At 30.2% G+C, this 27,219-nt stretch overlaps 1 protein-coding gene across 1 annotated transcript in view; it reads right to left on the minus strand.

Moving 5' to 3' along the window:
* The window catches only part of LOC139524738 (universal stress protein Slr1101-like), a 33,786-nt gene extending 7,815 nt beyond the window's left edge, over nucleotides 1-25,971 (minus strand). Inside the window, exon 1 of the mRNA XM_071319793.1 lies at nucleotides 25,624-25,971. Coding sequence (XP_071175894.1) covers nucleotides 25,624-25,696 — 73 coding nt within the window. The 5' untranslated portion in view covers nucleotides 25,697-25,971. The remainder of the gene's footprint in view (nucleotides 1-25,623) is intronic.
* Between the last annotated feature and the right edge of the window lie 1,248 nt (nucleotides 25,972-27,219).

Below are 27,219 nucleotides of genomic sequence, written 5' to 3' on the forward strand. Positions count from 1 at the left end.
TGAAGCGGCGAAACAAGATATAAAAAAGTATTACGTAGTGCCAAAGTAGCCGAAGGTCATCACTAGCGTAATTTAAAAAAAGAACAAACTCCTTTGTCAAGTGTTGTTTAATTAATAAGATATCTCAAGATACACGGCGGCCGACTAAAGTAAAATCAAACACAGTTTGACGTACAATGAGTTGTCATTTTTTCCTTGTGATGTTTTATATTAAAATTGTCAATTTGTTGATATAAATATACTAGTAGCACTTTACTCATTTTAGTAATGTTAGTTAGTACTCTTTATCATATCTGATTTAGTGATGTAAATGAAGTTGCGGTATGATCCAGACTCAACATATTGCACTACAATAATAACAAAAAATCCGCCCTATGGTTGTCTGATCTTGAAGCGGTTCGTAGGCTTTCAAACTAACAGGAGACCATACGCTTCCTCAATTTTAATGTACAGCTCATCATGGGACTTTCTAAACAATTAAAAATACGTCATATGTTAAATTTCCCCTTGCTTCAAATATTTTGTTTCGGATTATTTATATCAAATTTGCAGATATATGTTTGTAAATACGTGCAATCAAATGATACGGAGGTATTATAAGATTTAGATAATACAAGGGCGACTACAGATACATTTGTGTGACTTAATGGTTGATTTTCAAAGACTCCGAGAGAAAACGTTACGTAACATGCGTTACCGTTAAAATCAACCAAAATTAATTAATACTATGATAGAAATATATTTTCCCAACAGTAATACAGCATTCCTATACAATTGTTTCATTTTTGCATTTGTTTTGATTCGATTTTTCTACTGGAAGTATCCGTGAATTGAAATTGCACCCATGACCTTTGACCACGAGTTAAAAAAAAATTGCACCATAATTTCTTTTGACGACCGGGATATTTAGAAAGTACACATTCTTAGCTTTCCAGTGATATATAATTTAGCCGTGTGTTAGGTAGGTGCATTAAAAATGTAAATTTGGCTCTCATATCACTCGCCTAACACCTGAAGTCAAACAATTCATAAGGTGTCATTGTGTAACAAAATGGTCAAAGTGCCATAACTCCTGTCAAAATGAGGGTGAAGTATGGCCAGGTAAGGTCTTTGACTACGTGTATGTCTAACGCGGCTGGCGCTGGGAGAACAACGAAAAATAAAATTAAAAAAGTATGTCATGCACATTTCAAAGCTTTGAGCAATATTATTTGTTTGAGAGTCTTCTATGCACACCCTGTCAGATTGTGGCACACAGGGTGTTAAGATCACGTTAATTTTTACTATAGAGATTGTATTGATTCGATTGTTTGTCTTTTGCAGAGAATTTAGAGGGCAGGGTTCCCGACCCTCTCTTGTTAATTAAAGAATAGAATAGAATATTTTTATCTCCCAAATTACAGGACCCATAAAGGGCATACAATTAGATACAGTTGATTGGCATAATTGGTAACTACAAAATTAAAAGTCACAGCTAGAGTACATGTAAATATATAGTTAAGCCCCAGTCCGACTAGACCACGATCGCACCACGCTCACCGCGATCTAAAATAAATTCAGATCGTAGTGAGGTCGCGGTATGAGCGGCATGAAAATGTAAATTTTCGTTGCTTTCACGATGCTACTATAAAGTCCTCATTACGCTTCTACAACGATCCCGCTACGATTATACCACGTTCTCACCGCGCTTATTCTGCGACCTCAAGATCTTTCTACGCTCATCACGTTCTCACTACGACCATGCCACGAGGTTTCTGGATCCACCACTGATTTGTGCAACTTAACCTCAAAAATCAGTAAATAATTCAAAATTTGAAAGATTGTCTTGTAGGTGACTTATAGCTGTTAATTTCTGCGTCATTTGGTCTCTTTAGGAGTGTTGTTAACGAACACAAAGTGAAACAACTATTATCTTAAATCTTTAATGATATTTTCTAGGCTTTTTATATAAAACGATATTTTCATCCAAAAAGTGATGTTGTTGCAACATTACTTTCATCAAATATAACCAACTTCTCCGAGTTGTTGTTATCACTATCATTGATAATAATTTGTTGACACGCGTATATATCAGTAATCATTCAGTCGTTTGCTCATACTTGTGTTACAAATAACTACTGATAAAATACTAGGTAGTATTTCCGTGTTTATACACATGCATACTCTCAATGCATAATAGTAATATTAATATCTTGCAACTGCTGATTTCCTATGCTTTTCCGTTTATTGTGTTTACAAATACCTTTTTTCATAAACATGGTAAAACAAAACTGAAGTCAAATATTTTACTTCCATCACATGTCAATAAAATTTCTGTTGAATTAGCACTATTGAAAACCCATTATCTAGATCTGCTTGGCATGTTGCCTGGATTTGTTCGTGCTTGGAATACAACCGGAATAAAGATAAAGTGCATTTCGACGCTCTGGCCACAGACCACAATTAATTCCTCTATTAGTTCTTTATAACTTTTTGTCTCATTAAAAAAAATGGACCTAATCTTTTTGTCAAATTTTTTGTGTGTGTAATGTATATTACTAGTCCAAAAACATATCCAAAATTCAGAAAGATTGCTCTGATGTAACTTACAATTTTAGCCAATACACATCCATACCCCTATGGACAAGTCAAGAGATGTTCCGAAAACTGAAAATATTACCTTTTTGCACTTGACCTAATCACTCTTTCCATATTAAAATCAGTTAAAATACCTTCAACAAAAAGTTATTTCACCTCTCTTCTTTCATTTCCACCCCATAAAAACTAACAAATGAATGAAAAAGGCAAAGAAAAAAAATAAATAAAAAATACACTATAATTAAGGGGAACTATATTCGTGAACAACGAAAAGCGGGGTCATTAATTGTGGTCTTGGGCCTATTAGGGGCCAAAAACTTGACCAATTCCAATAAAACTTGGCATGATTTAAGCTTAGTGTATTATAAGTCAGTTTACAAAGTTTAAAAGCCATATGATATATATTATAGAAAATGTGGCATTTTTTATATCTCAACTTTAGTTGCTGAATTGAGACGTTGAAATAGAAAAATTTCAACTTTCAAATTTTGGCTTCAAAAATTTCCCCAAAACACCAAATTGCACTTTTTATGTCTCAATGTGTAAGATATTATATATTCAAAGTAAATGATAGCATACTTAATGTATGAGACTTATAAAAATTTGACAAAAAGTAATTTTATATGTGCCTATGCCAAAAAATAGAGGTTTTCAAATGAAGCGAGGCCTTGTATGAAATGCAATATTTTCCACTAACAACAATTTTTTGAAGTTGTTAAGTTAAAACAAAACTTTTAACATATCATAAATGTTCTTTTCATGTAAATATAAGTTTCAAAAAGCATAACACATGAGTTTTACATGGTATTAAGCAATGTCAAGCTTAAAATAACAAGTTGTCAATTTAGGCCGTTCCCTATATTTCCATATTTAATTGCATATAAATGATATTGGAGATGGAAATATGCTTCTTTTTGCCAAAATCCTTGCTGAGATATGATCAAATTTGAAGCCTGGATGTAACAAGACTGTTGCTTTTAATTGTATATGTAGAAAGTATGGTCTGATGCAAAGTTTTTTCAATTTACTGTTTAAAACCTGCATGGAATTTCAGTCTTAAAATGCCAATATTTTAACCACCAGCCATCCAGCAGAAGAAAATAAAGGTATTCTGTGAAACAGACAAGTTTAAACAACCTGCAATAAGTGCTTTTCATATAGATTCAGTGCAATCTGTTTAAAGAAATACAATTTTAAAGTGCATAGAACTTCATATTTCACTTGCTTCGTACGGACCGCTAGACCTAGACTATTAAAACAGCACATTTTATACTCTTTTTATGCTTTTATCCACTTTTCCTTGTGTTCAGAGTTCACAAATGAGTAAAACACATGAAATAAATACCACAAACACAAATAGGTATCAGAAAAAAATTGTCAGAGAAAAAATAAGGATGCTGATTTTGCAAAAATGTGGAAAAAAGTGAAAAAGCTACTTTTTGGGCATATTAGCTGAAAAGTGACTTTTTTTACAAATTTCTATCAAATAAAAGTGGAAATCATTTCTTCTCATATAGTTTGACAAATCAATACCAATAGATCATTCAGAGAAGTTGTCAAAGTATAAATTCAAAATTTGCTGAAATGCACCTCTTAGGCCACAGACCACAATTAATTCCTCTATTAGTTCTTTATAACTTTTTGTCTCATTAAAAAAAATGGACCTAATCTTTTTGTCAAATTTTTTGTGTGTGTAATGTATATTACTAGTCCAAAAACATATCCAAAATTCAGAAAGATTGCTCTGATGTAACTTACAATTTTAGCCAATACACATCCATACCCCTATGGACAAGTCAAGAGATGTTCCGAAAACTGAAAATATTACCTTTTTGCACTTGACCTAATCACTCTTTCCATATTAAAATCAGTTAAAATACCTTCAACAAAAAGTTATTTCACCTCTCTTCTTTCATTTCCACCCCATAAAAACTAACAAATGAATGAAAAAGGCAAAGAAAAAAAATAAATAAAAAATACACTATAATTAAGGGGAACTATATTCGTGAACAACGAAAAGCGGGGTCATTAATTGTGGTCTTGGGCCTATTAGGGGCCAAAAACTTGACCAATTCCAATAAAACTTGGCATGATTTAAGCTTAGTGTATTATAAGTCAGTTTACAAAGTTTAAAAGCCATATGATATATATTATAGAAAATGTGGCATTTTTTATATCTCAACTTTAGTTGCTGAATTGAGACGTTGAAATAGAAAAATTTCAACTTTCAAATTTTGGCTTCAAAAATTTCCCCAAAACACCAAATTGCACTTTTTATGTCTCAATGTGTAAGATATTATATATTCAAAGTAAATGATAGCATACTTAATGTATGAGACTTATAAAAATTTGACAAAAAGTAATTTTATATGTGCCTATGCCAAAAAATAGAGGTTTTCAAATGAAGCGAGGCCTTGTATGAAATGCAATATTTTCCACTAACAACAATTTTTTGAAGTTGTTAAGTTAAAACAAAACTTTTAACATATCATAAATGTTCTTTTCATGTAAATATAAGTTTCAAAAAGCATAACACATGAGTTTTACATGGTATTAAGCAATGTCAAGCTTAAAATAACAAGTTGTCAATTTAGGCCGTTCCCTATATTTCCATATTTAATTGCATATAAATGATATTGGAGATGGAAATATGCTTCTTTTTGCCAAAATCCTTGCTGAGATATGATCAAATTTGAAGCCTGGATGTAACAAGACTGTTGCTTTTAATTGTATATGTAGAAAGTATGGTCTGATGCAAAGTTTTTTCAATTTACTGTTTAAAACCTGCATGGAATTTCAGTCTTAAAATGCCAATATTTTAACCACCAGCCATCCAGCAGAAGAAAATAAAGGTATTCTGTGAAACAGACAAGTTTAAACAACCTGCAATAAGTGCTTTTCATATAGATTCAGTGCAATCTGTTTAAAGAAATACAATTTTAAAGTGCATAGAACTTCATATTTCACTTGCTTCGTACGGACCGCTAGACCTAGACTATTAAAACAGCACATTTTATACTCTTTTTATGCTTTTATCCACTTTTCCTTGTGTTCAGAGTTCACAAATGAGTAAAACACATGAAATAAATACCACAAACACAAATAGGTATCAGAAAAAAATTGTCAGAGAAAAAATAAGGATGCTGATTTTGCAAAAATGTGGAAAAAAGTGAAAAAGCTACTTTTTGGGCATATTAGCTGAAAAGTGACTTTTTTTACAAATTTCTATCAAATAAAAGTGGAAATCATTTCTTCTCATATAGTTTGACAAATCAATACCAATAGATCATTCAGAGAAGTTGTCAAAGTATAAATTCAAAATTTGCTGAAATGCACCTCTTAGGGGCCAAAAACTTGACCAATTCCAATAAAACTTGGCATGATTTAAGCTTAGTGTATTATAAGTCAGTTTACAAAGTTTAAAAGCCATATGATATATATTATAGAAAATGTGGCATTTTTTATATCTCAACTTTAGTTGCTGAATTGAGACGTTGAAATAGAAAAATTTCAACTTTCAAATTTTGGCTTCAAAAATTTCCCCAAAACACCAAATTGCACTTTTTATGTCTCAATGTGTAAGATATTATATATTCAAAGTAAATGATAGCATACTTAATGTATGAGACTTATAAAAATTTGACAAAAAGTAATTTTATATGTGCCTATGCCAAAAAATAGAGGTTTTCAAATGAAGCGAGGCCTTGTATGAAATGCAATATTTTCCACTAACAACAATTTTTTGAAGTTGTTAAGTTAAAACAAAACTTTTAACATATCATAAATGTTCTTTTCATGTAAATATAAGTTTCAAAAAGCATAACACATGAGTTTTACATGGTATTAAGCAATGTCAAGCTTAAAATAACAAGTTGTCAATTTAGGCCGTTCCCTATATTTCCATATTTAATTGCATATAAATGATATTGGAGATGGAAATATGCTTCTTTTTGCCAAAATCCTTGCTGAGATATGATCAAATTTGAAGCCTGGATGTAACAAGACTGTTGCTTTTAATTGTATATGTAGAAAGTATGGTCTGATGCAAAGTTTTTTCAATTTACTGTTTAAAACCTGCATGGAATTTCAGTCTTAAAATGCCAATATTTTAACCACCAGCCATCCAGCAGAAGAAAATAAAGGTATTCTGTGAAACAGACAAGTTTAAACAACCTGCAATAAGTGCTTTTCATATAGATTCAGTGCAATCTGTTTAAAGAAATACAATTTTAAAGTGCATAGAACTTCATATTTCACTTGCTTCGTACGGACCGCTAGACCTAGACTATTAAAACAGCACATTTTATACTCTTTTTATGCTTTTATCCACTTTTCCTTGTGTTCAGAGTTCACAAATGAGTAAAACACATGAAATAAATACCACAAACACAAATAGGTATCAGAAAAAAATTGTCAGAGAAAAAATAAGGATGCTGATTTTGCAAAAATGTGGAAAAAAGTGAAAAAGCTACTTTTTGGGCATATTAGCTGAAAAGTGACTTTTTTTACAAATTTCTATCAAATAAAAGTGGAAATCATTTCTTCTCATATAGTTTGACAAATCAATACCAATAGATCATTCAGAGAAGTTGTCAAAGTATAAATTCAAAATTTGCTGAAATGCACCTCTTAGGCCACAGACCACAATTAATTCCTCTATTAGTTCTTTATAACTTTTTGTCTCATTAAAAAAAATGGACCTAATCTTTTTGTCAAATTTTTTGTGTGTGTAATGTATATTACTAGTCCAAAAACATATCCAAAATTCAGAAAGATTGCTCTGATGTAACTTACAATTTTAGCCAATACACATCCATACCCCTATGGACAAGTCAAGAGATGTTCCGAAAACTGAAAATATTACCTTTTTGCACTTGACCTAATCACTCTTTCCATATTAAAATCAGTTAAAATACCTTCAACAAAAAGTTATTTCACCTCTCTTCTTTCATTTCCACCCCATAAAAACTAACAAATGAATGAAAAAGGCAAAGAAAAAAAAAAAATAAAAAATACACTATAATTAAGGGGAACTATATTCGTGAACAACGAAAAGCGGGGTCATTAATTGTGGTCTTGGGCCTATTAGGGGCCAAAAACTTGACCAATTCCAATAAAACTTGGCATGATTTAAGCTTAGTGTATTATAAGTCAGTTTACAAAGTTTAAAAGCCATATGATATATATTATAGAAAATGTGGCATTTTTTATATCTCAACTTTAGTTGCTGAATTGAGACGTTGAAATAGAAAAATTTCAACTTTCAAATTTTGGCTTCAAAAATTTCCCCAAAACACCAAATTGCACTTTTTATGTCTCAATGTGTAAGATATTATATATTCAAAGTAAATGATAGCATACTTAATGTATGAGACTTATAAAAATTTGACAAAAAGTAATTTTATATGTGCCTATGCCAAAAAATAGAGGTTTTCAAATGAAGCGAGGCCTTGTATGAAATGCAATATTTTCCACTAACAACAATTTTTTGAAGTTGTTAAGTTAAAACAAAACTTTTAACATATCATAAATGTTCTTTTCATGTAAATATAAGTTTCAAAAAGCATAACACATGAGTTTTACATGGTATTAAGCAATGTCAAGCTTAAAATAACAAGTTGTCAATTTAGGCCGTTCCCTATATTTCCATATTTAATTGCATATAAATGATATTGGAGATGGAAATATGCTTCTTTTTGCCAAAATCCTTGCTGAGATATGATCAAATTTGAAGCCTGGATGTAACAAGACTGTTGCTTTTAATTGTGTATGTAGAAAGTATGGTCTGATGCAAAGTTTTTTCAATTTACTGTTTAAAACCTGCATGGAATTTCAGTCTTAAAATGCCAATATTTTAACCACCAGCCATCCAGCAGAAGAAAATAAAGGTATTCTGTGAAACAGACAAGTTTAAACAACCTGCAATAAGTGCTTTTCATATAGATTCAGTGCAATCTGTTTAAAGAAATACAATTTTAAAGTGCATAGAACTTCATATTTCACTTGCTTCGTACGGACCGCTAGACCTAGACTATTAAAACAGCACATTTTATACTCTTTTTATGCTTTTATCCACTTTTCCTTGTGTTCAGAGTTCACAAATGAGTAAAACACATGAAATAAATACCACAAACACAAATAGGTATCAGAAAAAAATTGTCAGAGAAAAAATAAGGATGCTGATTTTGCAAAAATGTGGAAAAAAGTGAAAAAGCTACTTTTTGGGCATATTAGCTGAAAAGTGACTTTTTTTACAAATTTCTATCAAATAAAAGTGGAAATCATTTCTTCTCATATAGTTTGACAAATCAATACCAATAGATCATTCAGAGAAGTTGTCAAAGTATAAATTCAAAATTTGCTGAAATGCACCTCTTAGGCCACAGACCACAATTAATTCCTCTATTAGTTCTTTATAACTTTTTGTCTCATTAAAAAAAATGGACCTAATCTTTTTGTCAAATTTTTTGTGTGTGTAATGTATATTACTAGTCCAAAAACATATCCAAAATTCAGAAAGATTGCTCTGATGTAACTTACAATTTTAGCCAATACACATCCATACCCCTATGGACAAGTCAAGAGATGTTCCGAAAACTGAAAATATTACCTTTTTGCACTTGACCTAATCACTCTTTCCATATTAAAATCAGTTAAAATACCTTCAACAAAAAGTTATTTCACCTCTCTTCTTTCATTTCCACCCCATAAAAACTAACAAATGAATGAAAAAGGCAAAGAAAAAAAATAAATAAAAAATACACTATAATTAAGGGGAACTATATTCGTGAACAACGAAAAGCGGGGTCATTAATTGTGGTCTTGGGCCTATTAGGGGCCAAAAACTTGACCAATTCCAATAAAACTTGGCATGATTTAAGCTTAGTGTATTATAAGTCAGTTTACAAAGTTTAAAAGCCATATGATATATATTATAGAAAATGTGGCATTTTTTATATCTCAACTTTAGTTGCTGAATTGAGACGTTGAAATAGAAAAATTTCAACTTTCAAATTTTGGCTTCAAAAATTTCCCCAAAACACCAAATTGCACTTTTTATGTCTCAATGTGTAAGATATTATATATTCAAAGTAAATGATAGCATACTTAATGTATGAGACTTATAAAAATTTGACAAAAAGTAATTTTATATGTGCCTATGCCAAAAAATAGAGGTTTTCAAATGAAGCGAGGCCTTGTATGAAATGCAATATTTTCCACTAACAACAATTTTTTGAAGTTGTTAAGTTAAAACAAAACTTTTAACATATCATAAATGTTCTTTTCATGTAAATATAAGTTTCAAAAAGCATAACACATGAGTTTTACATGGTATTAAGCAATGTCAAGCTTAAAATAACAAGTTGTCAATTTAGGCCGTTCCCTATATTTCCATATTTAATTGCATATAAATGATATTGGAGATGGAAATATGCTTCTTTTTGCCAAAATCCTTGCTGAGATATGATCAAATTTGAAGCCTGGATGTAACAAGACTGTTGCTTTTAATTGTATATGTAGAAAGTATGGTCTGATGCAAAGTTTTTTCAATTTACTGTTTAAAACCTGCATGGAATTTCAGTCTTAAAATGCCAATATTTTAACCACCAGCCATCCAGCAGAAGAAAATAAAGGTATTCTGTGAAACAGACAAGTTTAAACAACCTGCAATAAGTGCTTTTCATATAGATTCAGTGCAATCTGTTTAAAGAAATACAATTTTAAAGTGCATAGAACTTCATATTTCACTTGCTTCGTACGGACCGCTAGACCTAGACTATTAAAACAGCACATTTTATACTCTTTTTATGCTTTTATCCACTTTTCCTTGTGTTCAGAGTTCACAAATGAGTAAAACACATGAAATAAATACCACAAACACAAATAGGTATCAGAAAAAAATTGTCAGAGAAAAAATAAGGATGCTGATTTTGCAAAAATGTGGAAAAAAGTGAAAAAGCTACTTTTTGGGCATATTAGCTGAAAAGTGACTTTTTTTACAAATTTCTATCAAATAAAAGTGGAAATCATTTCTTCTCATATAGTTTGACAAATCAATACCAATAGATCATTCAGAGAAGTTGTCAAAGTATAAATTCAAAATTTGCTGAAATGCACCTCTTAGGCCACAGACCACAATTAATTCCTCTATTAGTTCTTTATAACTTTTTGTCTCATTAAAAAAAATGGACCTAATCTTTTTGTCAAATTTTTTGTGTGTGTAATGTATATTACTAGTCCAAAAACATATCCAAAATTCAGAAAGATTGCTCTGATGTAACTTACAATTTTAGCCAATACACATCCATACCCCTATGGACAAGTCAAGAGATGTTCCGAAAACTGAAAATATTACCTTTTTGCACTTGACCTAATCACTCTTTCCATATTAAAATCAGTTAAAATACCTTCAACAAAAAGTTATTTCACCTCTCTTCTTTCATTTCCACCCCATAAAAACTAACAAATGAATGAAAAAGGCAAAGAAAAAAAATAAATAAAAAATACACTATAATTAAGGGGAACTATATTCGTGAACAACGAAAAGCGGGGTCATTAATTGTGGTCTTGGGCCTATTAGGGGCCAAAAACTTGACCAATTCCAATAAAACTTGGCATGATTTAAGCTTAGTGTATTATAAGTCAGTTTACAAAGTTTAAAAGCCATATGATATATATTATAGAAAATGTGGCATTTTTTATATCTCAACTTTAGTTGCTGAATTGAGACGTTGAAATAGAAAAATTTCAACTTTCAAATTTTGGCTTCAAAAATTTCCCCAAAACACCAAATTGCACTTTTTATGTCTCAATGTGTAAGATATTATATATTCAAAGTAAATGATAGCATACTTAATGTATGAGACTTATAAAAATTTGACAAAAAGTAATTTTATATGTGCCTATGCCAAAAAATAGAGGTTTTCAAATGAAGCGAGGCCTTGTATGAAATGCAATATTTTCCACTAACAACAATTTTTTGAAGTTGTTAAGTTAAAACAAAACTTTTAACATATCATAAATGTTCTTTTCATGTAAATATAAGTTTCAAAAAGCATAACACATGAGTTTTACATGGTATTAAGCAATGTCAAGCTTAAAATAACAAGTTGTCAATTTAGGCCGTTCCCTATATTTCCATATTTAATTGCATATAAATGATATTGGAGATGGAAATATGCTTCTTTTTGCCAAAATCCTTGCTGAGATATGATCAAATTTGAAGCCTGGATGTAACAAGACTGTTGCTTTTAATTGTATATGTAGAAAGTATGGTCTGATGCAAAGTTTTTTCAATTTACTGTTTAAAACCTGCATGGAATTTCAGTCTTAAAATGCCAATATTTTAACCACCAGCCATCCAGCAGAAGAAAATAAAGGTATTCTGTGAAACAGACAAGTTTAAACAACCTGCAATAAGTGCTTTTCATATAGATTCAGTGCAATCTGTTTAAAGAAATACAATTTTAAAGTGCATAGAACTTCATATTTCACTTGCTTCGTACGGACCGCTAGACCTAGACTATTAAAACAGCACATTTTATACTCTTTTTATGCTTTTATCCACTTTTCCTTGTGTTCAGAGTTCACAAATGAGTAAAACACATGAAATAAATACCACAAACACAAATAGGTATCAGAAAAAAATTGTCAGAGAAAAAATAAGGATGCTGATTTTGCAAAAATGTGGAAAAAAGTGAAAAAGCTACTTTTTGGGCATATTAGCTGAAAAGTGACTTTTTTTACAAATTTCTATCAAATAAAAGTGGAAATCATTTCTTCTCATATAGTTTGACAAATCAATACCAATAGATCATTCAGAGAAGTTGTCAAAGTATAAATTCAAAATTTGCTGAAATGCACCTCTTAGGGGCCAAAAACTTGACCAATTCCAATAAAACTTGGCATGATTTAAGCTTAGTGTATTATAAGTCAGTTTACAAAGTTTAAAAGCCATATGATATATATTATAGAAAATGTGGCATTTTTTATATCTCAACTTTAGTTGCTGAATTGAGACGTTGAAATAGAAAAATTTCAACTTTCAAATTTTGGCTTCAAAAATTTCCCCAAAACACCAAATTGCACTTTTTATGTCTCAATGTGTAAGATATTATATATTCAAAGTAAATGATAGCATACTTAATGTATGAGACTTATAAAAATTTGACAAAAAGTAATTTTATATGTGCCTATGCCAAAAAATAGAGGTTTTCAAATGAAGCGAGGCCTTGTATGAAATGCAATATTTTCCACTAACAACAATTTTTTGAAGTTGTTAAGTTAAAACAAAACTTTTAACATATCATAAATGTTCTTTTCATGTAAATATAAGTTTCAAAAAGCATAACACATGAGTTTTACATGGTATTAAGCAATGTCAAGCTTAAAATAACAAGTTGTCAATTTAGGCCGTTCCCTATATTTCCATATTTAATTGCATATAAATGATATTGGAGATGGAAATATGCTTCTTTTTGCCAAAATCCTTGCTGAGATATGATCAAATTTGAAGCCTGGATGTAACAAGACTGTTGCTTTTAATTGTATATGTAGAAAGTATGGTCTGATGCAAAGTTTTTTCAATTTACTGTTTAAAACCTGCATGGAATTTCAGTCTTAAAATGCCAATATTTTAACCACCAGCCATCCAGCAGAAGAAAATAAAGGTATTCTGTGAAACAGACAAGTTTAAACAACCTGCAATAAGTGCTTTTCATATAGATTCAGTGCAATCTGTTTAAAGAAATACAATTTTAAAGTGCATAGAACTTCATATTTCACTTGCTTCGTACGGACCGCTAGACCTAGACTATTAAAACAGCACATTTTATACTCTTTTTATGCTTTTATCCACTTTTCCTTGTGTTCAGAGTTCACAAATGAGTAAAACACATGAAATAAATACCACAAACACAAATAGGTATCAGAAAAAAATTGTCAGAGAAAAAATAAGGATGCTGATTTTGCAAAAATGTGGAAAAAAGTGAAAAAGCTACTTTTTGGGCATATTAGCTGAAAAGTGACTTTTTTTACAAATTTCTATCAAATAAAAGTGGAAATCATTTCTTCTCATATAGTTTGACAAATCAATACCAATAGATCATTCAGAGAAGTTGTCAAAGTATAAATTCAAAATTTGCTGAAATGCACCTCTTAGGCCACAGACCACAATTAATTCCTCTATTAGTTCTTTATAACTTTTTGTCTCATTAAAAAAAATGGACCTAATCTTTTTGTCAAATTTTTTGTGTGTGTAATGTATATTACTAGTCCAAAAACATATCCAAAATTCAGAAAGATTGCTCTGATGTAACTTACAATTTTAGCCAATACACATCCATACCCCTATGGACAAGTCAAGAGATGTTCCGAAAACTGAAAATATTACCTTTTTGCACTTGACCTAATCACTCTTTCCATATTAAAATCAGTTAAAATACCTTCAACAAAAAGTTATTTCACCTCTCTTCTTTCATTTCCACCCCATAAAAACTAACAAATGAATGAAAAAGGCAAAGAAAAAAAATAAAGAAAAAATACACTATAATTAAGGGGAACTATATTCGTGAACAACGAAAAGCGGGGTCATTAATTGTGGTCTTGGGCCTATTAGGGGCCAAAAACTTGACCAATTCCAATAAAACTTGGCATGATTTAAGCTTAGTGTATTATAAGTCAGTTTACAAAGTTTAAAAGCCATATGATATATATTATAGAAAATGTGGCATTTTTTATATCTCAACTTTAGTTGCTGAATTGAGACGTTGAAATAGAAAAATTTCAACTTTCAAATTTTGGCTTCAAAAATTTCCCCAAAACACCAAATTGCACTTTTTATGTCTCAATGTGTAAGATATTATATATTCAAAGTAAATGATAGCATACTTAATGTATGAGACTTATAAAAATTTGACAAAAAGTAATTTTATATGTGCCTATGCCAAAAAATAGAGGTTTTCAAATGAAGCGAGGCCTTGTATGAAATGCAATATTTTCCACTAACAACAATTTTTTGAAGTTGTTAAGTTAAAACAAAACTTTTAACATATCATAAATGTTCTTTTCATGTAAATATAAGTTTCAAAAAGCATAACACATGAGTTTTACATGGTATTAAGCAATGTCAAGCTTAAAATAACAAGTTGTCAATTTAGGCCGTTCCCTATATTTCCATATTTAATTGCATATAAATGATATTGGAGATGGAAATATGCTTCTTTTTGCCAAAATCCTTGCTGAGATATGATCAAATTTGAAGCCTGGATGTAACAAGACTGTTGCTTTTAATTGTATATGTAGAAAGTATGGTCTGATGCAAAGTTTTTTCAATTTACTGTTTAAAACCTGCATGGAATTTCAGTCTTAAAATGCCAATATTTTAACCACCAGCCATCCAGCAGAAGAAAATAAAGGTATTCTGTGAAACAGACAAGTTTAAACAACCTGCAATAAGTGCTTTTCATATAGATTCAGTGCAATCTGTTTAAAGAAATACAATTTTAAAGTGCATAGAACTTCATATTTCACTTGCTTCGTACGGACCGCTAGACCTAGACTATTAAAACAGCACATTTTATACTCTTTTTATGCTTTTATCCACTTTTCCTTGTGTTCAGAGTTCACAAATGAGTAAAACACATGAAATAAATACCACAAACACAAATAGGTATCAGAAAAAAATTGTCAGAGAAAAAATAAGGATGCTGATTTTGCAAAAATGTGGAAAAAAGTGAAAAAGCTACTTTTTGGGCATATTAGCTGAAAAGTGACTTTTTTTACAAATTTCTATCAAATAAAAGTGGAAATCATTTCTTCTCATATAGTTTGACAAATCAATACCAATAGATCATTCAGAGAAGTTGTCAAAGTATAAATTCAAAATTTGCTGAAATGCACCTATTAGGGGCCAAAAACTTGACCAATTCCAATAAAACTTGGCATGATTTAAGCTTAGTGTATTATAAGTCAGTTTACAAAGTTTAAAAGCCATATGATATATATTATAGAAAATGTGGCATTTTTTATATCTCAACTTTAGTTGCTGAATTGAGACGTTGAAATAGAAAAATTTCAACTTTCAAATTTTGGCTTCAAAAATTTCCCCAAAACACCAAATTGCACTTTTTATGTCTCAATGTGTAAGATATTATATATTCAAAGTAAATGATAGCATACTTAATGTATGAGACTTATAAAAATTTGACAAAAAGTAATTTTATATGTGCCTATGCCAAAAAATAGAGGTTTTCAAATGAAGCGAGGCCTTGTATGAAATGCAATATTTTCCACTAACAACAATTTTTTGAAGTTGTTAAGTTAAAACAAAACTTTTAACATATCATAAATGTTCTTTTCATGTAAATATAAGTTTCAAAAAGCATAACACATGAGTTTTACATGGTATTAAGCAATGTCAAGCTTAAAATAACAAGTTGTCAATTTAGGCCGTTCCCTATATTTCCATATTTAATTGCATATAAATGATATTGGAGATGGAAATATGCTTCTTTTTGCCAAAATCCTTGCTGAGATATGATCAAATTTGAAGCCTGGATGTAACAAGACTGTTGCTTTTAATTGTATATGTAGAAAGTATGGTCTGATGCAAAGTTTTTTCAATTTACTGTTTAAAACCTGCATGGAATTTCAGTCTTAAAATGCCAATATTTTAACCACCAGCCATCCAGCAGAAGAAAATAAAGGTATTCTGTGAAACAGACAAGTTTAAACAACCTGCAATAAGTGCTTTTCATATAGATTCAGTGCAATCTGTTTAAAGAAATACAATTTTAAAGTGCATAGAACTTCATATTTCACTTGCTTCGTACGGACCGCTAGACCTAGACTATTAAAACAGCACATTTTATACTCTTTTTATGCTTTTATCCACTTTTCCTTGTGTTCAGAGTTCACAAATGAGTAAAACACATGAAATAAATACCACAAACACAAATAGGTATCAGAAAAAAATTGTCAGAGAAAAAATAAGGATGCTGATTTTGCAAAAATGTGGAAAAAAGTGAAAAAGCTACTTTTTGGGCATATTAGCTGAAAAGTGACTTTTTTTACAAATTTCTATCAAATAAAAGTGGAAATCATTTCTTCTCATATAGTTTGACAAATCAATACCAATAGATCATTCAGAGAAGTTGTCAAAGTATAAATTCAAAATTTGCTGAAATGCACCTATTAGGGGCCAAAAACTTGACCAATTCCAATAAAACTTGGCATGATTTAAGCTTAGTGTATTATAAGTCAGTTTACAAAGTTTAAAAGCCATATGATATATATTATAGAAAATGTGGCATTTTTTATATCTCAACTTTAGTTGCTGAATTGAGACGTTGAAATAGAAAAATTTCAACTTTCAAATTTTGGCTTCAAAAATTTCCCCAAAACACCAAATTGCACTTTTTATGTCTCAATGTGTAAGATATTATATATTCAAAGTAAATGATAGCATACTTAATGTATGAGACTTATAAAAATTTGACAAAAAGTAATTTTATATGTGCCTATGCCAAAAAATAGAGGTTTTCAAATGAAGCGAGGCCTTGTATGAAATGCAATATTTTCCACTAACAACAATTTTTTGAAGTTGTTAAGTTAAAACAAAACTTTTAACATATCATAAATGTTCTTTTCATGTAAATATAAGTTTCAAAAAGCATAACACATGAGTTTTACATGGTATTAAGCAATGTCAAGCTTAAAATAACAAGTTGTCAATTTAGGCCGTTCCCTATATTTCCATATTTAATTGCATATAAATGATATTGGAGATGGAAATATGCTTCTTTTTGCCAAAATCCTTGCTGAGATATGATCAAATTTGAAGCCTGGATGTAACAAGACTGTTGCTTTTAATTGTATATGTAGAAAGTATGGTCTGATGCAAAGTTTTTTCAATTTACTGTTTAAAACCTGCATGGAATTTCAGTCTTAAAATGCCAATATTTTAACCACCAGCCATCCAGCAGAAGAAAATAAAGGTATTCTGTGAAACAGACAAGTTTAAACAACCTGCAATAAGTGCTTTTCATATAGATTCAGTGCAATCTGTTTAAAGAAATACAATTTTAAAGTGCATAGAACTTCATATTTCACTTGCTTCGTACGGACCGCTAGACCTAGACTATTAAAACAGCACATTTTATACTCTTTTTATGCTTTTATCCACTTTTCCTTGTGTTCAGAGTTCACAAATGAGTAAAACACATGAAATAAATACCACAAACACAAATAGGTATCAGAAAAAAATTGTCAGAGAAAAAATAAGGATGCTGATTTTGCAAAAATGTGGAAAAAAGTGAAAAAGCTACTTTTTGGGCATATTAGCTGAAAAGTGACTTTTTTTACAAATTTCTATCAAATAAAAGTGGAAATCATTTCTTCTCATATAGTTTGACAAATCAATACCAATAGATCATTCAGAGAAGTTGTCAAAGTATAAATTCAAAATTTGCTGAAATGCACCTATTAGGGGCCAAAAACTTGACCAATTCCAATAAAACTTGGCATGATTTAAGCTTAGTGTATTATAAGTCAGTTTACAAAGTTTAAAAGCCATATGATATATATTATAGAAAATGTGGCATTTTTTATATCTCAACTTTAGTTGCTGAATTGAGACGTTGAAATAGAAAAATTTCAACTTTCAAATTTTGGCTTCAAAAATTTCCCCAAAACACCAAATTGCACTTTTTATGTCTCAATGTGTAAGATATTATATATTCAAAGTAAATGATAGCATACTTAATGTATGAGACTTATAAAAATTTGACAAAAAGTAATTTTATATGTGCCTATGCCAAAAAATAGAGGTTTTCAAATGAAGCGAGGCCTTGTATGAAATGCAATATTTTCCACTAACAACAATTTTTTGAAGTTGTTAAGTTAAAACAAAACTTTTAACATATCATAAATGTTCTTTTCATGTAAATATAAGTTTCAAAAAGCATAACACATGAGTTTTACATGGTATTAAGCAATGTCAAGCTTAAAATAACAAGTTGTCAATTTAGGCCGTTCCCTATATTTCCATATTTAATTGCATATAAATGATATTGGAGATGGAAATATGCTTCTTTTTGCCAAAATCCTTGCTGAGATATGATCAAATTTGAAGCCTGGATGTAACAAGACTGTTGCTTTTAATTGTATATGTAGAAAGTATGGTCTGATGCAAAGTTTTTTCAATTTACTGTTTAAAACCTGCATGGAATTTCAGTCTTAAAATGCCAATATTTTAACCACCAGCCATCCAGCAGAAGAAAATAAAGGTATTCTGTGAAACAGACAAGTTTAAACAACCTGCAATAAGTGCTTTTCATATAGATTCAGTGCAATCTGTTTAAAGAAATACAATTTTAAAGTGCATAGAACTTCATATTTCACTTGCTTCGTACGGACCGCTAGACCTAGACTATTAAAACAGCACATTTTATACTCTTTTTATGCTTTTATCCACTTTTCCTTGTGTTCAGAGTTCACAAATGAGTAAAACACATGAAATAAATACCACAAACACAAATAGGTATCAGAAAAAAATTGTCAGAGAAAAAATAAGGATGCTGATTTTGCAAAAATGTGGAAAAAAGTGAAAAAGCTACTTTTTGGGCATATTAGCTGAAAAGTGACTTTTTTTACAAATTTCTATCAAATAAAAGTGGAAATCATTTCTTCTCATATAGTTTGACAAATCAATACCAATAGATCATTCAGAGAAGTTGTCAAAGTATAAATTCAAAATTTGCTGAAATGCACCTATTAGGGGCCAAAAACTTGACCAATTCCAATAAAACTTGGCATGATTTAAGCTTAGTGTATTATAAGTCAGTTTACAAAGTTTAAAAGCCATATGATATATATTATAGAAAATGTGGCATTTTTTATATCTCAACTTTAGTTGCTGAATTGAGACGTTGAAATAGAAAAATTTCAACTTTCAAATTTTGGCTTCAAAAATTTCCCCAAAACACCAAATTGCACTTTTTATGTCTCAATGTGTAAGATATTATATATTCAAAGTAAATGATAGCATACTTAATGTATGAGACTTATAAAAATTTGACAAAAAGTAATTTTATATGTGCCTATGCCAAAAAATAGAGGTTTTCAAATGAAGCGAGGCCTTGTATGAAATGCAATATTTTCCACTAACAACAATTTTTTGAAGTTGTTAAGTTAAAACAAAACTTTTAACATATCATAAATGTTCTTTTCATGTAAATATAAGTTTCAAAAAGCATAACACATGAGTTTTACATGGTATTAAGCAATGTCAAGCTTAAAATAACAAGTTGTCAATTTAGGCCGTTCCCTATATTTCCATATTTAATTGCATATAAATGATATTGGAGATGGAAATATGCTTCTTTTTGCCAAAATCCTTGCTGAGATATGATCAAATTTGAAGCCTGGATGTAACAAGACTGTTGCTTTTAATTGTATATGTAGAAAGTATGGTCTGATGCAAAGTTTTTTCAATTTACTGTTTAAAACCTGCATGGAATTTCAGTCTTAAAATGCCAATATTTTAACCACCAGCCATCCAGCAGAAGAAAATAAAGGTATTCTGTGAAACAGACAAGTTTAAACAACCTGCAATAAGTGCTTTTCATATAGATTCAGTGCAATCTGTTTAAAGAAATACAATTTTAAAGTGCATAGAACTTCATATTTCACTTGCTTCGTACGGACCGCTAGACCTAGACTATTAAAACAGCACATTTTATACTCTTTTTATGCTTTTATCCACTTTTCCTTGTGTTCAGAGTTCACAAATGAGTAAAACACATGAAATAAATACCACAAACACAAATAGGTATCAGAAAAAAATTGTCAGAGAAAAAATAAGGATGCTGATTTTGCAAAAATGTGGAAAAAAGTGAAAAAGCTACTTTTTGGGCATATTAGCTGAAAAGTGACTTTTTTTACAAATTTCTATCAAATAAAAGTGGAAATCATTTCTTCTCATATAGTTTGACAAATCAATACCAATAGATCATTCAGAGAAGTTGTCAAAGTATAAATTCAAAATTTGCTGAAATGCACCTATTAGGGGCCAAAAACTTGACCAATTCCAATAAAACTTGGCATGATTTAAGCTTAGTGTATTATAAGTCAGTTTACAAAGTTTAAAAGCCATATGATATATATTATAGAAAATGTGGCATTTTTTATATCTCAACTTTAGTTGCTGAATTGAGACGTTGAAATAGAAAAATTTCAACTTTCAAATTTTGGCTTCAAAAATTTCCCCAAAACACCAAATTGCACTTTTTATGTCTCAATGTGTAAGATATTATATATTCAAAGTAAATGATAGCATACTTAATGTATGAGACTTATAAAAATTTGACAAAAAGTAATTTTATATGTGCCTATGCCAAAAAATAGAGGTTTTCAAATGAAGCGAGGCCTTGTATGAAATGCAATATTTTCCACTAACAACAATTTTTTGAAGTTGTTAAGTTAAAACAAAACTTTTAACATATCATAAATGTTCTTTTCATGTAAATATAAGTTTCAAAAAGCATAACACATGAGTTTTACATGGTATTAAGCAATGTCAAGCTTAAAATAACAAGTTGTCAATTTAGGCCGTTCCCTATATTTCCATATTTAATTGCATATAAATGATATTGGAGATGGAAATATGCTTCTTTTTGCCAAAATCCTTGCTGAGATATGATCAAATTTGAAGCCTGGATGTAACAAGACTGTTGCTTTTAATTGTATATGTAGAAAGTATGGTCTGATGCAAAGTTTTTTCAATTTACTGTTTAAAACCTGCATGGAATTTCAGTCTTAAAATGCCAATATTTTAACCACCAGCCATCCAGCAGAAGAAAATAAAGGTATTCTGTGAAACAGACAAGTTTAAACAACCTGCAATAAGTGCTTTTCATATAGATTCAGTGCAATCTGTTTAAAGAAATACAATTTTAAAGTGCATAGAACTTCATATTTCACTTGCTTCGTACGGACCGCTAGACCTAGACTATTAAAACAGCACATTTTATACTCTTTTTATGCTTTTATCCACTTTTCCTTGTGTTCAGAGTTCACAAATGAGTAAAACACATGAAATAAATACCACAAACACAAATAGGTATCAGAAAAAAATTGTCAGAGAAAAAATAAGGATGCTGATTTTGCAAAAATGTGGAAAAAAGTGAAAAAGCTACTTTTTGGGCATATTAGCTGAAAAGTGACTTTTTTTACAAATTTCTATCAAATAAAAGTGGAAATCATTTCTTCTCATATAGTTTGACAAATCAATACCAATAGATCATTCAGAGAAGTTGTCAAAGTATAAATTCAAAATTTGCTGAAATGCACCTATTAGGGGCCAAAAACTTGACCAATTCCAATAAAACTTGGCATGATTTAAGCTTAGTGTATTATAAGTCAGTTTACAAAGTTTAAAAGCCATATGATATATATTATAGAAAATGTGGCATTTTTTATATCTCAACTTTAGTTGCTGAATTGAGACGTTGAAATAGAAAAATTTCAACTTTCAAATTTTGGCTTCAAAAATTTCCCCAAAACACCAAATTGCACTTTTTATGTCTCAATGTGTAAGATATTATATATTCAAAGTAAATGATAGCATACTTAATGTATGAGACTTATAAAAATTTGACAAAAAGTAATTTTATATGTGCCTATGCCAAAAAATAGAGGTTTTCAAATGAAGCGAGGCCTTGTATGAAATGCAATATTTTCCACTAACAACAATTTTTTGAAGTTGTTAAGTTAAAACAAAACTTTTAACATATCATAAATGTTCTTTTCATGTAAATATAAGTTTCAAAAAGCATAACACATGAGTTTTACATGGTATTAAGCAATGTCAAGCTTAAAATAACAAGTTGTCAATTTAGGCCGTTCCCTATATTTCCATATTTAATTGCATATAAATGATATTGGAGATGGAAATATGCTTCTTTTTGCCAAAATCCTTGCTGAGATATGATCAAATTTGAAGCCTGGATGTAACAAGACTGTTGCTTTTAATTGTATATGTAGAAAGTATGGTCTGATGCAAAGTTTTTTCAATTTACTGTTTAAAACCTGCATGGAATTTCAGTCTTAAAATGCCAATATTTTAACCACCAGCCATCCAGCAGAAGAAAATAAAGGTATTCTGTGAAACAGACAAGTTTAAACAACCTGCAATAAGTGCTTTTCATATAGATTCAGTGCAATCTGTTTAAAGAAATACAATTTTAAAGTGCATAGAACTTCATATTTCACTTGCTTCGTACGGACCGCTAGACCTAGACTATTAAAACAGCACATTTTATACTCTTTTTATGCTTTTATCCACTTTTCCTTGTGTTCAGAGTTCACAAATGAGTAAAACACATGAAATAAATACCACAAACACAAATAGGTATCAGAAAAAAATTGTCAGAGAAAAAATAAGGATGCTGATTTTGCAAAAATGTGGAAAAAAGTGAAAAAGCTACTTTTTGGGCATATTAGCTGAAAAGTGACTTTTTTTACAAATTTCTATCAAATAAAAGTGGAAATCATTTCTTCTCATATAGTTTGACAAATCAATACCAATAGATCATTCAGAGAAGTTGTCAAAGTATAAATTCAAAATTTGCTGAAATGCACCTATTAGGGGCCAAAAACTTGACCAATTCCAATAAAACTTGGCATGATTTAAGCTTAGTGTATTATAAGTCAGTTTACAAAGTTTAAAAGCCATATGATATATATTATAGAAAATGTGGCATTTTTTATATCTCAACTTTAGTTGCTGAATTGAGACGTTGAAATAGAAAAATTTCAACTTTCAAATTTTGGCTTCAAAAATTTCCCCAAAACACCAAATTGCACTTTTTATGTCTCAATGTGTAAGATATTATATATTCAAAGTAAATGATAGCATACTTAATGTATGAGACTTATAAAAATTTGACAAAAAGTAATTTTATATGTGCCTATGCCAAAAAATAGAGGTTTTCAAATGAAGCGAGGCCTTGTATGAAATGCAATATTTTCCACTAACAACAATTTTTTGAAGTTGTTAAGTTAAAACAAAACTTTTAACATATCATAAATGTTCTTTTCATGTAAATATAAGTTTCAAAAAGCATAACACATGAGTTTTACATGGTATTAAGCAATGTCAAGCTTAAAATAACAAGTTGTCAATTTAGGCCGTTCCCTATATTTCCATATTTAATTGCATATAAATGATATTGGAGATGGAAATATGCTTCTTTTTGCCAAAATCCTTGCTGAGATATGATCAAATTTGAAGCCTGGATGTAACAAGACTGTTGCTTTTAATTGTATATGTAGAAAGTATGGTCTGATGCAAAGTTTTTTCAATTTACTGTTTAAAACCTGCATGGAATTTCAGTCTTAAAATGCCAATATTTTAACCACCAGCCATCCAGCAGAAGAAAATAAAGGTATTCTGTGAAACAGACAAGTTTAAACAACCTGCAATAAGTGCTTTTCATATAGATTCAGTGCAATCTGTTTAAAGAAATACAATTTTAAAGTGCATAGAACTTCATATTTCACTTGCTTCGTACGGACCGCTAGACCTAGACTATTAAAACAGCACATTTTATACTCTTTTTATGCTTTTATCCACTTTTCCTTGTGTTCAGAGTTCACAAATGAGTAAAACACATGAAATAAATACCACAAACACAAATAGGTATCAGAAAAAAATTGTCAGAGAAAAAATAAGGATGCTGATTTTGCAAAAATGTGGAAAAAAGTGAAAAAGCTACTTTTTGGGCATATTAGCTGAAAAGTGACTTTTTTTACAAATTTCTATCAAATAAAAGTGGAAATCATTTCTTCTCATATAGTTTGACAAATCAATACCAATAGATCATTCAGAGAAGTTGTCAAAGTATAAATTCAAAATTTGCTGAAATGCACCTCTTAGGCCACAGACCACAATTAATTCCTCTATTAGTTCTTTATAACTTTTTGTCTCATTAAAAAAAATGGACCTAATCTTTTTGTCAAATTTTTTGTGTGTGTAATGTATATTACTAGTCCAAAAACATATCCAAAATTCAGAAAGATTGCTCTGATGTAACTTACAATTTTAGCCAATACACATCCATACCCCTATGGACAAGTCAAGAGATGTTCCGAAAACTGAAAATATTACCTTTTTGCACTTGACCTAATCACTCTTTCCATATTAAAATCAGTTAAAATACCTTCAACAAAAAGTTATTTCACCTCTCTTCTTTCATTTCCACCCCATAAAAACTAACAAATGAATGAAAAAGGCAAAGAAAAAAAATAAATAAAAAATACACTATAATTAAGGGGAACTATATTCGTGAACAACGAAAAGCGGGGTCATTAATTGTGGTCTTGGGCCCTCTATTGTCATTTTCACCCTCTCTCTAAATATTGGAAATGGTGAAATGATAATAGAGGAGGGGCAATAGGGGTCCGTTAACATGTTAACAACACCTCGATTTTGACAAAAACAGTTAACAAAAAATGCAAAAATGCTGATAACAGTTAACAAAGTGGGTTGAAAACAGATAACAGTTTAAATTGATCTCAAATAACAGTTAACAACACCTTGAAAAAGGCCAAAACAGGTAACCATAAAAAGGTATTAACCCCCCCCCCCCCCCCCCCCCCCCATAATAGAGTGTCAAAATTTTATAAATGAGTAATTTTATAGGAGCAAACTCTTACACCCATTAAACAAGTGAAAATATTGCAGAATATTAAAAAAAAATACAAAATAGCGCATAATCAAGAGTCGGGATATTTTTCAGCCGGTATGAAATGTAATAATCCCGGTTGAAATATAGACCAGACTGAAATGATTTGAAGTTCAAGTGGCTACAGGATATTGATCTATATAAGTGATCTACAAGTGGCATGTCTTACATGTAAAATGATGTATTGATGATTTACATTTGTTTTAACTGAGTTGATAGTAACTAGGGAAAATGGCTTTCCACGTGATGTTGCTGGACAATATTTTAAATAACTTAGTTTTAAAAATGTAAACATACTTACAATCAAATGATTTTTCTGCAAACTCACTGTTATCAATTCCGATCACAATTATCCGTTTTTTGTTTGAAGCCATGATCTTGGTCAGTTGCTGATGCTGGAATGTATCGGGAAATGAACGACACTATTTATAGCACTTTAAAAACATTCACCAAGACAGCAACGAAGGTCATAAGATATGGATAATTATAATCAATGAACAGTCAAACAATCAATTAGATAAACTTCAATACAAAGGTTGTACTTTGAATACGTTAACTTGTTGAGTAACTGATAAATACTATGATTAAAACACTCGCATCAGTCTGAATTAATCTACGGAATCTTCAGCGTAGCACCAAAATTTACCACGTGTTTCCTATTATTTAGACAAAACATGTGCTATCATATGCACTCGAATGCATAATCGAACTATTATTTATTAATATCATATATTAACACAAATAAGGTCAAGACCTCGCTAATCGGTGGTTTATCAAGGGATTACGTGAAAAAAAGGGGATGCACGAATCAGGAAACAGGAGAAAGAAAGTGGGATTCGGGGCTGGAACAGGTTAGGAGGGTATGTTCACGGGGGGGGGGGGGGGGGGGGGGGGCCGGGTTAACTTCCTATTATTGGGTATATGGGGATGTGCCAAAAATATGGGTCATAATTTTGCGAGATTTTAAAATAACCCTCCTTTTTAATGACATCCTATATTAAAATGCATTTACGTTTGATAACTGTATTTTGATTTGGGGTATGATCTACGATCATCTACATATCATATATAAATATGCTATTGATATGTGCACCAAACGATGTCAATTCATATATAAAAACTTAAGGGGTAGCTGGTATATGAATTATGAGTGATGATAAGTTAGTGCTTATAAAAGCATGGGTCATATTTTAAATATTGTATATATACGTATAGGTCATTCTTTCTTAAATATTTATATAACTATAACTATAGGTACTGAATTTCAGTGAATGTTATTATATTAAAATGGGTACGTTTTTGAGGCAAAAATGGCACACCCCTACCAAAAAAATATCGAAGTTACTGATGAGTCTCGAAAACAAGCACATTGACCTCTATAATTTTTTTTGCTTTTTTTATTCCTCAATTAATCCCCTATGAATATATACTACTGTTATGGAAAGGTATTTATTTTGAAATTGAGCAGCGAACTTCCTTAAGACTATTAACTATTTTGCAGTTTTCAAGATCAAAAACATAAAAAGTTATTAAAAGCGTCACTTAAAGGAGAATACCACTGAAGATCTTGTCCTATAGAGGATTGAGGTCAGTGTTAAGTTTCTTTCTGTCAATCAATTGCCGCATATTAGTTTTCAAACAAAGTTAAAAGCAAAATGCATAAATGGACATTTCAGGGGCAACAACTCTGATAATGTCTTATATTTCTTAAAGGTTTTCAAGTTATTAAGGAACAGGTGAATCGATTTTGAACTTTTGATCAGACAGTTTTATAATAAAGATTTTACATTGAGGTTCTACTTTAATCAAAGCCTTGTTTCTTGACAAATCAAAATCTGGGAAACTAGATTCCTCTAGCAACATTTAAACAAAGATTCATTTAAATCTGTTCCTTGGT

The sequence above is a fragment of the Mytilus edulis genome, chromosome 1 (assembly GCF_963676685.1).
Source record: "Mytilus edulis chromosome 1, xbMytEdul2.2, whole genome shotgun sequence".
In the NCBI taxonomy this organism is placed as follows: domain Eukaryota; kingdom Metazoa; phylum Mollusca; class Bivalvia; order Mytilida; family Mytilidae; genus Mytilus; species Mytilus edulis.